Below are 16,481 nucleotides of genomic sequence, written 5' to 3'. Positions count from 1 at the left end.
TTCAGGGGTTCAGATTCACCTTTGGTGGCATTTCAGCCACCCACGATCCCATTCCATACAGAAAGCTGGGATTCAAAGGAGGATTTCAGAGCCCACCTGCTCAGCAGACACGAATTCCCTTCATGGAATCACAGCACAGTTTGGGATGAGGATCTTGAGGATCCATGTCCCACGGGCAGGGACACCCTTCACTACCCCAAACCTTGGCATTGAACAATTTTAGGGATGCTGATTACATAGAGAGGTTACAGAGCGACCTCTCCCAGCGCCTCACCCCCTCACAGCACAGAACTTCCCCTCAATATCCAACCCAAACTCACTCTTTTAACATCCAATCCTGCTAAACTAAGGATTTGTTGGACTGAGCCATCCCAAAAATCCCAAATATAAAACCATTTACCCACAAACATCCCTCCCGTGGGAGGCCTGGCCACACCAGCCCTTGTGTGAACCTTCCCCCTCAGAACCAAGCCAGGCCGGGCCTGCTCCCTGTGGGCTCCCTGTGATTTCTGTTATAATTGAAATATTTCTGTTATAAATGGAAAACAAAGTCTCGATATTCAGCAAAATTTAGATTGGTTTATTTTATATAGACAGAGCAAGCAGCGCTGGGGAAACATGAGGGGTCACCGCCCACCCCACACTTGGTTTGCATCTCCCTTTTTATAATCTGGTTTTCTTTGTAGTAATCAATAATTGTTATTGTTTTGTTATAGTAATTCTGCAAGGTAAGCAGTGGTGGGCAAAGAAACTTCCAAACTTCCGTGGGACAGCTCTGGGGACAATTGATCGTGGAACCATCTGGTCTTGGGAGATAAAAAACAGGACAAGTGGGAATTCTGATCTTTAGCAGAGAGTTTGTGATTGATCACACAAAGGCAGGAAATCTGATTCTGCAAACTCTTTCAGGTTGCAATTGATCACGCAAAGGCAGGAAATCTGATTCTGCAAAAAACCCTTTCAGACTATGGAAAACTATTTTTTACAAACAGGTACACACAATATTCATAACGCGGATTTAAACAGACTGGCTTTAATCATATATTTCCCCTTTATCTAGGCCCATGTCCTTTTCTTATTTTAAGCACTCTGCTTTATACAAACTCCAAACCCTTTGCGATTAACACGAATTATTCAGTTATGGCAATTCCCTTCCCCGTGGGCTCCCCGCGGGCTCCCGGGAGTTGTAGTCGCAGCGCCCGGAGCGGAACTACGGCTCCCGGCTGCCCGCGGGAGCGCAGGCGGGGCGGCCGCGGGGCCGAGCTGCGGCTGCGGCAGCAGCACCGCGGGGACACGGAGGCTCCGGGGACACGGAAAGGCTTCAGGGAGAGGGGGGTTTGTTATAGCCACACCGGGGATAAAGGCGGATCCAAGCCCCGGCGCCTGGCCGAGCCCCTCACCCGCGTTCTCCGCCCGCCCGGGCGCGGCTGTGGGGATGGAGGAGGGCCGGCGGCGAGAGCGGAGCTGGGCTTGTGGCTCTGGGGATCCTCGGCTCTGCCTTCGTGCTGAGGTACGTGCCTGATGTTTGCTGGGGGTTTTCCGCTCAGTTTGGGGCAGCTGGAAGCGGCCGGGGTGGTTCTGGCAGCTTTAGCTGGGGTGATTCGAGCCCCTTTATGGGGTGATTCTGGTCCCTTCATGGGGGTGATTCTGGCCCCTCTATGGGGGTGATTCTGGCCCCTCTATGGGGGTGATTCTGGCCCCTCTATGGGGGTGATTCTGGCCCCTCTATGGGGGTGATTCTGGCCCCTTCGTGGGGTGATTCTGGCCCCTTTATGGGGGTGATTCTGGCCCCTCTATGGGGGTGATTCTGGCCCCTTCGTGGGGGTGATTCTGGCCCCTTCGTGGGGGTGATTCTGGCCCCTTCGTGGGGGTGATTCTGGCCCCTTCGTGGGGTGATTCTGGCCCCTTTATGGGGGTGATTCTGGCCCCTCTATGGGGGTGATTCTGGCCCCTCTATGGGGGTGATTCTGGCCCCTCTATGGGGGTGATTCTGGCCCCTTCATGGGGGTGATTCTGGCCCCTTCATGGGGGTGATTCTGGCCCCTTTATGGGGGTGATTCTGGCCCCTCTATGGGGGTGATTCTGGCCCCTTCATGGGGGTGATTCTGGCCCCTTCATGGGGGTGATTCTGGCCCCTCTATGGGGGTGATTCTGGCCCCTTCATGGGGGTGATTCTGGCCCCTTCATGGGGGTGATTCTGGCCCCTTCATGGGGGTGATTCTGGCCCCTTCGTGGGGGTGATTCTGGCCCCTTCAGCAGGATTGAGGCCGCTTTAGCCCGGGTGGTTCTGTTCCCTTTAGCCTGGGTGATTCTGGCAGCTTTAGCCGGGATTGAGGCTACTTCAGCCGGGGTAGTTCAGGCAGCTTCAGCCGGGATTGAGGCCGCTTTACCCCGGGTGGTTCCTACCCCTTTAGCCGGGACTGAGGCCTTTAGCCCGGTTGGTTCTGGCAGTTTTATCCCGGGTGGTTCTGGCCCTTTAGCCTCGATTGAAGCGCCTTTAGCCCAGGTGGTTCTGGCAGTTTTATCCCGGCTGATTCCAGCCCCTTTAGCCCGGCTGGTTCTGGCCCTTTAGCCGGCATTGGGGGCCTCTTTATTCCGGGTGGTTCTGCCCCTTTAGCCGGGATTTGGGCCCCTTTATCCCGGCTGGTTCTGGCAGTTTGATCCCGGCTGGTTCTGGCAGTTTGATCCCGGCTGGCTCTGCCCCTCTCGCCGGGGTTGGGGCTCGCCCTGCCGCCCCAGCTCGCTCGGTGTTTTCCCGTTTGCCCTGCAGGGTGTGAGCCCCGTCCTGTTCCCCAACAGGTACTGCAGGTGCCCGGGCTGGGGCGGCGATTCCTGCCGGGAATTGTCCCTTCACCCTGTGGGGAAGGAGGCTCGGAGCTGAGGCACATGTGGCTTTTTCTCTCCTGTGTTTCTGTATTTCCAGTCTGCCTGAATGGAGGCAGAAAGGACCAGACTAAACCCAGACTAAACCCAGAGAAGTTGGTGCAGCTGCACTGGAGGCACTGAAGGTGTTTGCTCTCATTTCACTGCCCGTGCTCAGCTGCAGAATTACTTTCTGAATGTCACAAATTCTGATTTCTACCTCACTGAGAAGCAAGGGAACCCTGGCTCACCTTCATGGAGGTCACTTGAGCTTGGCTTTACTGCTGAACCTTCTCTCTTTTTGGCTAAGAGCCTCATGACATCCTCTGCACTTCTCTGTCGCTGTAGGAGGAGTGTATTTGGCTCAAATGAAATACCATTTTTATTTCTCCTCTGTTTAGCAGCTCCATGGTTTCCTGAAACTGCTTGCTGTGAAGAATGATGCAGTTGTGCATCCTTCTAGGCCCTTCCTCCGTGCTTGATTACCTGTTGAATTTTTCATTCATGGTTTCAGAATCTGGAGGAGTGAATTGTTGAGGGATGCAGCTCCTGTAAATAACACACATCCCACATTTTTCTGATGGGAATGATGCTGTCTGACAACTAGATAATGAAGATAAGAAAGGGGAAGCTTCCACAGCCTTGGCAGAGCTGGAGAGGTTCTTGCCCTGTTTTGAGCTTTGCTTTCTGCTCTGAGTTGTAGGAGTCCAGGTTTGTGCCTGGAGCAGGTGACATCTTTTGGGCATATGCTGGTTCCTTTAAAAAGTTCTTTTTTAACTTAGAGGGCAGTAGTTGGGTATCAGGTAACTCTCAGTAGTCTCAGCTCTACCACTGGTGTATCCTCTGTACCTTATGCCTGTTTTTCAGACTGATTTAATTCTGTGGTGGAAGGAAAGGGGCTCCTTTAGGGTGCCTGCAGCATTATTAGCAGCTGTCATTTAACAGCCTCACCACAGCTCTGTTTCATTGAAGAGTTATTCCCTTTTTAGGCTTCACAAAGGTAAACGTGTTTCCCATCCCTTCCTCTTTGCACAGCACAGCTCTGTGAGTCACTGCCATGAGAAGGAGCTTCATATTTGTGTGATATTTGGCTCAGCACAATTCTCTGCTTATTCTGATATTGCTGTATGGCATCATATGTTTTGACATTTATTTTGAGTGCATGTTTGGGAGCTCTGTGGCTGTGAAAATCCTGTGCCAAATTCGTGCGTGAAGAATCTGTTATTCTCCTGCTTTGGTCTGCAATGGCCACTGCTGGGATTGTTTGGAAGAACTGGGATGCCTTTTCCACTAAAACTTTGTCAAATGTCTGGGAAACTGCAAAAAACTGTAGGAGTACTGTAAGTGTGGTGGTTGCAGTTGTCTCCTTCCCTTTTTCTTGGGAAGGGCTGTGTCCATGGCTTTTTAAGCTGCCTTGATCTAGAAGTGGGTGGCTCCAGGAGCACAGGATGCTCAGAGCTGTGGCTGCTGCCTCAGAAACGAGCTCATCTCTGCCTTGTGTTTGTGCATGTTGGATTTTGCTGGTGCTGGTGGTTTCTCTGGAGTTGAAAGCTTTCTCTCCAACCTAGTTCTGCTCTCTGAGGTCGTGTTGTCCCTGCCTGTTCCCATCAAATCTGTTTGTCTTGCTCATCATCTCTGCTGCAGGAGTGCTCCTGGCTCTGGCAGGATTCAGGGCTGTGCTCAGTGTGTCTGTGTCACTCACAGCAGCTCTGATCCTGCCCTTTCCCTTCAGTTGCTCTTTTCCAGGGGTAGAATGGAGAGTCCTGTTTGAGTTCTGCTTGCTTTTCAAGGGTTCTGATTCGTGGCTTGTCAAGGGTGTTTTTGGAGGGGCCAGAATTGTAATTCATTGTTCTCAGAGGAGATCAGCACATCTTTCCATACACTCTCCTTGGAATCTCTGATGGGAGAGAGATCACTGAATTCTCCTTAAACAAAGTGCAATCTGTTGTTTCTTGGGAAACTTGCAGAATTTAAATATTTCTTTTCCTTCTCTACTAGTGTTGTAAATTTCCAAGAACACAGAAGAAGTCTTGCAGCATTTAGACTGGAAAATGGGATCAGTGAAGTTACATTGATGTGCTGGCAGGATATTCAGTTGATTGATCACAGATTTTGAGCCACATTCCCTGATGGAATCCCAAGGGAATTAGGGATACATGCTGGATCAGGGCTTGAAATTTCCTTCTTTTCCTGTGACCAGGCTGTGGAGAACAGAACTCAGAGTTGGGATGTGTGAGCTTTGTCCTTAGCTCTGCCACAATCCCAGGTGTACCTATAGCTCCATTTCCCATTTGCAGAGTGCACTTGGATTCTCCAGAATCCCCAGAGCACAAAGAAAACATCTGCACTTATAAAATGCACAGAGCTGGAGGTGAATTGATGGACATGCTGACCCTCAAACCTTGGTTGAGTGAGACAAGAGCTCCTCCTCACTTTGCTCTGCTCCCACAGGCCTGCCTGGCCAAAGGCATGTCAGGAGAGATTAGACTGAAACCTTGTGATCTTGCAGAGCACAGAAAGGGCAAGTTGCAGGCTGAAAGCAGGCAGGAGTGCAGAGCTGACCCTTCTGGAGGCCTGAAGGGGAATCTCAAGTTGGTAGGATGAGCTATCAAAGCTCATCAGGGATCCAGCAGGTTTTATGCTCCAGCTCCCTCTGTGCCAGGCTGAAGGAGCTGCTTTTAGCTTGGAAAAATTGAAAGAGGAGGAAAAATTGTGTTCCTAACTCACAGGATTTGTTAATCCTTTTTGTACCAGCAGTGCTGAGAGTCCTGGAGTCTAAATACCTGTGAGCAGCCCTACCCAGAGCCACTGCTCTGTGTTTTCTCAGCCACCTCTCAGGGCATCAGAGTTAATTCTTAATTCCTCTTGATTTTTTCACTCCTGCATTAAATCAGGAGTTTGATTCTTGAACCACTTTTGGGGACACTTACTGACTTTATGGACAGGCAAGGCAATCATGTCATTAGATTGGGGTTTTATGAACTTTTAAGTGCTTGAACCCAGATTTTAATGGTAAATTGGAGTTGATAGCTGGTGTGAGAGAGATGCAGACCTGAGCCTTAGCAGGGCTCCACACCATCAGCTCTGGGCCAGATGGTCTTGCCTCTGAGAAATATATTAGAGCAATGTCAAGGAAGAGCACAGTTGAAATCTGCTGCCAAGACAGATTTCTCACTGTTGGAATATGTTTCTGTCTGATCCTCTATTTCTAGATGATTGAAAATAGTTCTGGAAGGGATTTTGCTGAGGCCACCTAGTCCATCCTTTTCCACAAGGCATGATAAAGTGCATTGAAACCTTTCTGATGCATCTGTTAAGCTTGTTCTGTAAGCAGTGGAGATTTTCCAGCTGTCCTGGGTGTGTTGTATTTGACTTTTATTTATTTATTTAATATTATGGCTTTTGTCACTGTTTTGGGCACAGAAAAAAGGGATGCATGTGGTTGATTATTGACCTCTTGGTGCCAAGGGCCAGAAAAGTGATGGTGATTCCTGGCAGGAGAGGGAGATAAATCATTCAATGCAATAATATTGAGGTTTTGTTTATTTTCCAAAGAGGTCTTCCATGGAAAAGTTAAAATACCATTCTCCCATTTTTTTTCTATGCAAAAAATGAACTTCTATGCAAAGACCTTCATTCAAACTTAGAAAATAATTGGGTTTTTTTCCTCTTAAACAACATTACCTAGTGGTTGTGTGTGTGGGCAGGGAGTGTTTGTTTTTACTGTAAAGCAATGTAAATTTAACTTGGAGATCTGCTATTGAGGAAAAAGTGGATTCTCATCAGCTGCTGAGCTTTTTCAAGGCTCCAGGCTCAAATCTGCAAACTGTCAGCTCCAATTAAAGCAAATGGCTGGAGCTGTTTTTTCTCCCTCCTGGAAAGAACACAGTTCATCAAAAGCCAGAAGGAAATTTCATCAGGCTCATGAGCAATTATCTCATGGGATGTAATAAGAGAAATCCACGAGATGCCCAGTGTGAACTTTCACTTGTAATCACTTTTAATTCTCCACTGGGCACACGAGCACTGATCTCAGCAATTTGAAGTTTTCCTGTGGAGTAGAAGCTGGTAGAGGGAACTTGGTGTTTTCACAGGGTTTGATTGATGTTGATGTAGAAATGTGAATTTTGAGAGTCCCTGAGCTGGCAGAAGATATTCCACCTTTTTATGTGGGGTGGGTTAACCCTGACAGGCAGCTCCCTTTCAGCCCAGTGGGACAGGGAACAGAACTGGAGGGGTAAAATTAAACCCTTAAAATTACCCTTAAAAAAGGTAAAACTAAGGAATTTCATTAATGAAATTAAGGAATTCCTCAGGTGCAAGAATTGCTTGGGAAGGCAGAGAGACTCCAAATATTCCCCTTTCTTATTCTTCCCCCAGTTTTTATTGCTGAGCAGCTGTGGTCACTCAGGGTCAGCTGTCCTGGCTGCTCCCTCCCAAATTCCTGTGCACCCTCAGCCTCAGTGGGAAAAGCAGAAAAGGTTTTGATTGTTCATCCCCAGCTCCAACCCCCCTGTGCTGTCAGCACTGCTTTGGTCACAAAACCAGAGCTGCAGGGAAGGAAATGAGGTGAATCCCAGCCAAACCCAGTGCCCTGTGCTGTGCCACAGCTTCTGCTGGTGGCAGCCTGTGCCAGCTGTTTATTATTTTCTTTTATGGTGGTGTTTCCTAAAGGTGGTGTTTGCATTTCAGTTCTTTAAAGCAAATATTGACCTTTGTGCAATGCAGGTTCATTCCATGGTTTAGTCCTGCAGTTAGCACAGAGCTGATTCATGAAAAACACTGTGCTGTGTCTTTGGGTGATCACTGTCACTTTCTGTTTAATTAATTTTGTTATTCACTGCTGACAAAAAGCCCTTTTCAATCCACAGCTCTCAGTGACAAAGCCAGTTTGGATTTTGTGCAGATCAGTGTTATGTTTTTGGAGCAGGTTCACTTTTCTGTGCCTGTGGTCATCACAGAGGGGTTGAAATTTGAGTTGAATTGAGAGTTCAAGGCCAGCTCAGTTCAGTTCTTGTGTCCACTGCAGCTTTTGGGTCCTGCCATACTCACACACAATGAACCCAAAATTTAAGGTGTACAACTTCTCTCTAACTTCTTCAACCTTTAGGTGAAATATCATTTATTTAGATAATTTATTCTGAGGTTAATATCAATTTTTTAGGAAACCAGCATGCTGGAATGAAGACTTTGCACAAAGCTACTACTCCTGAATATTAATAATTTGCTGGTGCTTCCTTTAGACCTTCACCCTTTAACCAGATGAAGGAATAGATGGAAAAACAAAGTGGGTACCACACAAATATTGCTGAAATGGAAAGGAACAACTCAATGCCAGAACACAACCAGTGTAAAATGGAATGTAAAATTCAGTTTGGGCAAAACAGATCAATGGGCTGGCATTTGTAAAGGCCAAGTGTTGATTGCAGAGATAAAATGCTTGGTGGGGACTCTGAGCCTGGCTGGTTATTTTTAGCATTTCCTCCCCTGTGTTTCAGGATGTGCCTGTGCCTGCTCTCATGCTGGAATGACAAGATATTAATCCCTGAGCAAAGGCCTATTAATCACCTGCTTTATTCTGTTTATGTAATACTGTTAAATATACTCTGGGAGCACGTGAGGTTTGGGCCTGGAAATGATTTCACCTCATGCAGGATTTTCTGGTTTTTTTAAATTTTTTTTTTTTTTTGATGGATGGGTTTCACTGCCCCATATCTGATTTTTTGGTTTCAGCTCAGACTGATTTATCAGTAAAATGGCTTATTTTATCTGCTGGTGGTAATTAAGCCACAAAAGCAGCATCTGTTCCTCTCTTCCTCCCTCCTCTGTGCCAGTGATGCCATTTTGCAAAATTTTAGACTGAACAAAATTCCTGACTGCACAAGGAGAAGGGAAGAAAAGTGTCATTGAGAATCTTGGAGATCCAAACTGGTTTGGGTTGGGTTTGGGTTCCATCCTATTTCCACTGTCCCAGGTTGCTCCAAGCTCTGGCCTTGGACATTTCCAGGGATGGGGCAGCCACAATTCTCTACAGCAAGGCACTGGCCATGTGGTGGTGGGTCAAAAATATTGTTTTTCTGTGTGTTTTGCTGGTTTTCTGCTCTATTTTCATCTAATTGGTGTGAATTTAAGGTTTTTGGCATCAATGCTAATTTTGGTAATGAAGTTAGCAGCTGTAAGCCTTGAGCAGAGATATTTTATTTTGGTTGTCTGCTATTAAAGAACACAAAATTATTTATTTCTGACTTGCAGGTAGGAAAACAGGTAGGGAGAAATTCTTGATGGTGCAGGTGAGCTCTGGGCAGGCACTGAGCTGTGAAATTTGTGTCAGGAAAGGGGGAAAACCTTACTGAGCCCTATTTCTGTAGGGAAATGCTCACAGTAGTGGAGAAAATGCTAAAAAACATCAGTTTTTAAGTCAACATGAGCTGGCTTAATTCAGCCATTACACCAAAATTGTGTCTGTGTTGATATTCTTGATGTGAGGATATGCAAAATTAAGTTTTGAAATTTTACAGTGGTTGTGGCTGATCAGTGTACACTTTTAATGGCTTGATAAGACTTTGTTTAATGGCCCTGGAAGAGTTAAAGAGAATGAAAAGAGTCAGAAATGGACAATGATGTTATTTTCAAAATATTCAGTGTGATGCTGGCTGCTTTGGGGGCTGATCACTGGGGGAAGTTGGGAATTTTGGAGAAGTGTGATCTGCAGTTGCCTGAGGAAGCATCTCCTGCATGGGCAAACCTCTCTTAAGTGGAGCAATTCATTTCAGAAGACAATTCAAACTGAAAAATATGTGTGAAAGGAAGAAAAAAAATAAAAAATCTGTTTTTTTAGTTTTAAACACTTCCTCTGTTTACCATGCTGTTCAAATAATGTGATCACCAGGTTCCAGGCACTGATTTTTGTCAGCTGCTTGCAGCACTGGGTCCTGTTTGCTGTGGGGTCAGACCAGCAGCAACCTTTGCCTCCCAAGAGGTGGAAATGGAGCTCTCACATTGAATATTGCCACAATTATTGCAGCTAAAATGCTGTGGGCTGAAAGCTGGAGTATTTCTCTTTTTTCCAGTTAAGTTTTAGTGGCATTTCCTAAAACTGAGAGGTTACATCTAGGCTGTGTCACAGCAGGCAAGGTCAGAATGTGAGATGAGGATTCAGAAATCTGCTTTTTTATGATGGATTATTTGTTCATGGTTACTTGAAATTCCCATGGGGAAACTGATGTTTTTCTCTGTGAATTATTTCTGGCAGCTCTACCTGTCCTTCCCTGGAATAATTACATCCCAGGCAGCATCAAGGGAGGGGTATTTGCTTCAGTGAGTGAAACATTTCCACTTAGGAAGTCAATAATGCTGCTCTGGCAAGGCTCAGACCACAAGAGCACCATAATTCAGGCTTTGAACATCCCTTTCCTCCTGCTCTGCATCTCCCCTGCAGAGGAGATGGGAATGCAGGATGCACTTGGTGCCTTCTTGTGTGGAAAATGGAATTATTCACGTCAGGAAAGCATCCTCAGATCAGCCAGCAAGGGGCTGCTGGTGCTTTTTGCAGCACTGACAGCTCCTTTAAAAGCATTCAGCATCACAAATGTGCAGCTGAGCTGCAGCAGCATCCCAGATTTGTGGGCAGGTGCAAGTGTGGGTTTGCATTTCTGGGGCACTGCTGGCTCTGCTGTGGGGATTTTATTGTCAGGATGTGTCAGTGCCAGCCTGCTCTGCTCTTTGCAGGTAGGGAGGGGTTATCCTCCTTCATTTTATGGCTTTGTGGGACAGCCTGGAATGTTCTTTGATCAATAATTGCTGGGACTGGCATTATTCCTTGGAATACTGAGAGTTCTAAGCCTGTGGAGGTTCATTCATTCCTGGGGAGAAGAAGAAGCCCCAGTGAAATAAATGACAGAAAACTCTGAGAGCTGACAAGTGACCCTCCATCCCCTCCCAGTACCCTGTGGAATTTGTTGCTTCCTTCCCTAAACATGGAATTCCTTTTCTCTCTGTTAGTTCCCACCTACAGTTCCCTTGGATGAAGCAGGAAGGGGTGGTACTGGTTCTTTTTAGAGAAAAGCCCTGTGACATTAATTAAATTGTGCTTTATTTTGCATTGTTGGATGTTCTCATTTGTTTTCTCTGCTTGACTGCCTTGACTGGCTCATAGCAGCCTTTAAAAAAAATAAAAAGCAGTTCTGCCTCTTAGTTGAAGCAATAAATAGTCATTTTGTTAGTCTCTGATCTGGAGGAAGAGGGAGAAATCTCACTAGGCTCTAAAAAGGATATTCTTTGATAATTCCTGCTCTCATCAACACAGAAAACACTGTTGCACCTTTCAGCTCAGCAATGTTCCATCCACCCCCACAAAAACAAACGAAAGAGTCGCCCTGGGCAACTTTCAGCGCTGCTGAGGAGGGAGGATGGTGAGAAGTTCAGGAGGACAGTTGGGTTTGATGCTGTTCTCCTGTGGCAGCTGTTGGGATGGCACAGCACTGAGGGCAGCAGAGGCTGATGCAGGGCTGCTGAGGCTGAGCAGAAACCAGGCTGCAAATGTGGTTTTGCATCAGACAACTCCTCTATGCGTTCAGGAGGGGATGTTTGGCTGGAGGATGGGTTATTTTTAGGGTTTGGTGGTTTCAGTTGCTTTTATTGGTGGGTGGGAGTGTTGACAGCACCTCGCAGGGCCCAGAGCTGCTGGTGCTGCTGGGGCTGAGCAATCCCTCAGCTGGAGCAGCTCCTCACCCTCTGTTGTGGCACTGGGGGAGCTCTGCTTGTGCCATCTCCATTGTTTATCCCTTGGCATCCTCTTGAGCCTTCTTCTCAATTTTTGAGAAAATCTGGATATCATGGATAGCTCCAAAAAAAGAGGAAGACCCAAGGATGCTACAGGAGATTTTCCCAGGCTCTACATATTGAAAGCCACATTCCTCTTCTCTGTCTTGTTGTGCTGGTAAAGAGAGAAACAAGGATTTGAGAATCTGCTTGATTGAAGAATCTGATTTAATTCAGGATTGAGGATGTGCTGCATCTGTGTGGTGTTCACCTCATTTACCCATTGTCATGGCAACAGTTGGGAAGGCTGTCCCTGTCTCACTGATCCCAGCACTAAATCTGCTGGGTTTATTGCAGATTCAACAACAGCCCTTCCCTGTTCCTGCTCTAGCTCTTGGATAAATAACAGGAAAAGGCTGAAATTAATCTGACATTGGCCGTGGTTTTGAAAAACTGCCGTTACTTGGGGCAAACGGACAAACGCTTCTTTCAAGTTTTAAAACTTCCTGCATCCTCAAATCAAAACCAAAACTGCCTTGAAGGGCAAGTGAAACTTGACAGTGCTGTATTCAGATGAGATGCATGTGAGGAGACTTCCTGAAAAATAGACTAAGATTGGCTTTTATTGCTAAAATCGTGCTGCTGGTGTTTTTCTTGCTCATTTCTTTCCATTTTATTTACTGTGCTTGCTTGTTTCTGCTGGTGGCTCTCGTGCTTATTCTTGAGTTTGGAATCAAAGGCTGGCACTGGAATTTTTCTCAGTTCTTTTCCTTCATGCACAGCTCTCAGGCAGAAATTTTGGGATATTATTACAGATGCTGACGAGCCTTGCAAACCTGGTCAGTTTTTATATCAATGCTTAAGCTGTGAGAATCCCAGTTCTGAATAAAACAGAGATTTACCTCCTGAGCAGGTCAGGCATTCTGAGCTCATTTTAGGGGGGAATGTGCTGCATGGAGTCAATTGCTGTTGTATTCCCAGGTGTGCTGACCATGCTGCCCACGACGCTGCCGCTGATCCCGCCCGTGTCCGAGACCCCCGTGCAGGAGGAGCTGTAGGCTGGGCTGTGCAGAGCCATGGAGCTGGACCCCCATGCCAGCATGCAGGTCGGGATGAGGGTGGTCCGTGGAGTGGACTGGAAGTGGGGCAGCCAGGACAGCGGCGAGGGCAACGTGGGCACCGTGGTGGAGATCGGCCGGACGGGCAGCCCCACCACCCCCGACAAGACCGTGGTGGTGCAGTGGGACCAGGGCAACAGGACCAACTACCGCACGGGCTTCCAGGGGGCCTACGACCTGCTGCTCTATGACAACGCCCAGATAGGTGAGCAGGCCAGGGACAGCCACTGCAAAGCCACCTGCTGGCCCTGGTGGCACCTGCCCCGTGAGCCAGCCTTGGGCACCGGCCTGCAGAGCGATGCTGGGCCTGGTTCGTGGCCAGGGTGTTCCTGTTTTATTCTGTGTAAAGCTTGAGCAGGGCCTGGGCAAGGGCACAGCCACCTCCTGTCCCTGTCCCATGTGCTGGGAGAGCCTTTGACACCACCTGTGCATGGCCAGGATGTTCCTGTTTCATTCTCTGCAAAGCTTGAGCAGAGCCTGGGCACAGCCATGGGCACAGCCACCTCCTGTCCCTGTCCCTTGTGCTGGGACAACCTTTGGCACCACCTGTGCATGGCCAGGGTGTTCTTGTTTCATTCTCTGCAAAGCTTGAGCAGGGCCTGGGCAAGGGCACAGCCATGGGCACAGCCACCTCCTGCTCCTGGCACCACCTGTACATGGCCAGGATGTCCCTTTTTGCCTCTGTAAAAAGTCTCTGCTTGAGCAGGGCCTGGGCAAGGGCACAGCCACCTCCTGTCCCTGTTCCATGTGCTGGAACAGCCTTTGCATGGCCAGGGCATTCTTGTTTCCCCCTATGCAAAGGCTCTTCTTTCTTATTTTTTCCATCTATGAGCTGAACACTTTTACAGACTTCATCATGCTGCAGAGAAGCCCTGAAATGGATATTGCAAATTACACACATCACATCACATTGTATTATTGCATCACCTACAAAACATGCATTTCATTCAAATCCCCTTTACAGTTGTGTCCTAATTCTGTGGATTAGAGGAGGAGTTTCATTCAGAACAGCTGTGCCAGGGTTTTGTAGCCCTTAAATAATTTCTTTTTAGAAACAGAGCTATGTCAATGCCCAGCACTCTCCCATGAGCAGTATGTGTGCTGTAATGAACACAGATATTTACTTTAAACATGACTGGGATTAAAAATAGGAATGTTAGAAGCTGTAAAAGAGATAAACAAAGCACTCACAGGATTTCTAGGTGCATTGTTTTTGTGTGTGAAGCACTCCTGTGAAGGTCTTGGCTCAGTGAAAGGTCTTTTTCTGGAGGGGTTTCGCATTCTGCAGTGCTGGAAGGGTGATTCTAAATGCCTGTTTTCCCTGGAATTTGTGTGCATCTCAAATATCTTTTCCTGGAAAGGTTTGGCATTCTGCAATGCTAGGAGGGTGATTCTAACAGCCTGATTTTCTCTGGAATTTGTGTGCATCTCAAATATTTTTTTTCTGGAAGGGTTTGACATTCTGCAGTGTTGGAAGGGTGGCTCTTAAACCTTGATTTTCCCTGGAATTTCTGTGGATCTCCCTTTCCCTTTTGCTCCCCCAGGTGTTCGTCACCCCAACATCATCTGTGACTGCTGCAAGAAGCACGGGATCCGAGGCATGAGGTGGAAATGCAAAATGTGCTTTGACTACGACCTGTGCACCCAGTGCTACATGAACAACAAACACGACCTGTCGCACTCCTTCGAGCGCTACGAGACCGCGCACTCCCAGCCGTGAGTGCTCTCCCTCTGCACTCTGATGGGCTCAGTTCCACCCTGGGGGTCCCCAGAACCTGCTCTGTGCACCCCAGGGTGTGCAAAATAATCCTTGTACATGTCTGTGTGATTTATAAAAATATTAATTTAAATATATCGGGCAGCGCTCAAGCGCTGATTGGCTTGCACGACGAATAAGGTTTGTTCTATAGAATAATTCCAATTTATGGGGCTCAGTTCCATCCTAGAGCTCCCCAGAACCTGCTCTGTGCACCCCAGGGTGTGCAAAATAACCCTCCAGAACTCAGCTTGTACATGTCTGTGTGATTTATTAAAAAATTAATTTAAATATATCGGGCAGCGCTCAAGCGCTGATTGGCTTGCACGGTGAATAAGGTTTGTTTTACAGAATAGTCCCAGTTTATGTGCTCAATTCCAACCTAGGGCTCCCCAAAACCTGCTCTGTGCACCCCAGGGTGTGCAAAATAACCCTCCAGAACCCAGCTTGTACATGTCTGTGTGATTTATAAAAATATTAATTTAAATATATCAGGCAGCGCTCAAGCGCTGATTGGCTTCCATGGTGAATAAGGTTTTTTTTTCTATAGAATAATTCCAGTTTGTGGGTTCAATTCCAACCTAGGGTTCTCCAAAACCTGCTCTGTGCACCCCAGGGTGTGCAAAATAATCCTTGTACATGTCTGTGTGATTTATAAAAATATTAATTTAAATATATCGGGCAGCGCTCAAGCACTGATTGGCTTGCACGGCGAATAAGGTTTGTTCTATAGAATAATTACAATTTATGGGGCTCAGTTCCATCCTAGAGCTCCCCAGAACCTGCTCTGTGCACCCCAGGGTGTGCAAAATAATCCTCTAGAACCCAGCTTATACATGTCTGTGTGATTTATAAAAATATTAATTTAAATATATCAGGCAGCGCTAAAGTTTTGCTGATTGGGTTGCACAACCAAAAAGGTTTGTTCTATAGAATAATTCCAATTTATGTGCTCAATTCCAACCTAGGGTTCCCCAAAACCTGCTCTGTTCACCCCAGAGTGTGCAAAATAACCCAGCAATAACTTGGAACCCAACTTGTACATGTCTGGGTAATTTATAAGGAATTTCATATAAATAGGCAGCTCTCAAGTTTTGCTGATTGGCTTCCATGACTAATAAGGTTTGTTCTATAGAGTAATTCCAATTTATGGGGCTCTCCAAAGCCTGCTGTGAGCACCCCAGGGTGTGCAGTATAACCCAGTAGAACCTAACTTGTGCATGCTTGAATAATTTATAAAGAATTTATTGTAAATATATCAGGCAGTGCTCAAGTTTGGCTGATTGGGTTTTCAAGAATTTGTTCTATAGAATATTGCCAAGCTTGGTTAGGTTTTATGAAGCTGCTTTAAAAAAAGGCAACAAACAGAAATCTGCAGAGAGTTGTTATAAAGTGACAAAAGAATTATTTCTGCTCTGATTTTTCTCTTCCTCAGCCTCCCCCCAATTAAATAATATCTCAGACCTGCTTTGCTATTTGCTGTTCTCAGGCACAGGGGGGCTGGCAGGGATCTTGCACTCCCAAATTGTTGTTTTTTTCTTGGGTCTATTCACTGAAGAGCAGCACTTTCTCACTTACTCCTGCTCTGCACAGAAAATTTTTTTTTGAGGTGACTGTTGCACTGATGCCTGTGGAACAGCATCTGTAATTTTATGTTCCTCCACGATTTGCCAAAACATGGAAAATCTGTTCTCTTGTCCTGAGGAGGAACTCAAAAATAGTCTCACCAGTACTTTTATTTGCATCTCCTAAAGTGGGCATGGAGATGAATCATGTAATCCTCTTGCCTTCAGGAGAAGGAATAAGAAATCAGCTTATCTCTGTCATTGATTTTCTTTTTTTTTTCCTTTTTTTTTTTGCCTGCCTTTGAAAATATTACTGTGCTTTGCATCCATCTGTGGAATGAAAAGTGTAATTACTGTGCTGAAGGCAGTGGGGTGGGATTTGCAGCTGCTTTTCCTGCCATGTGCCTGGAGCTGATTTTT

General features: G+C 46.6%; 1 protein-coding gene across 1 annotated transcript in view; it reads left to right on the top strand.

Annotated features, from left to right (window-relative positions):
- The first annotated feature begins 1,227 nt into the window (after positions 1-1,227).
- The window catches only part of LOC306812110 (E3 ubiquitin-protein ligase MIB2), a 59,992-nt gene continuing 44,738 nt past the window's right edge, over positions 1,228-16,481 (top strand). Inside the window, exons 1-3 of the mRNA XM_079326387.1 lie at positions 1,228-1,510; positions 12,604-12,945; positions 14,285-14,456. Coding sequence (XP_079182513.1) covers positions 12,699-12,945; positions 14,285-14,456 — 419 coding nt within the window. The 5' untranslated portion in view covers positions 1,228-1,510; positions 12,604-12,698. The remainder of the gene's footprint in view (positions 1,511-12,603; positions 12,946-14,284; positions 14,457-16,481) is intronic.

The sequence above is a fragment of the Erithacus rubecula genome (assembly GCF_903797595.1).
Source record: "Erithacus rubecula genome assembly, chromosome: 24".
NCBI lineage: Eukaryota > Metazoa > Chordata > Aves > Passeriformes > Muscicapidae > Erithacus > Erithacus rubecula.
Note: the sequence above shows the minus strand (reverse complement) of the source record. Positions and strands in the feature narration are given on the sequence as shown.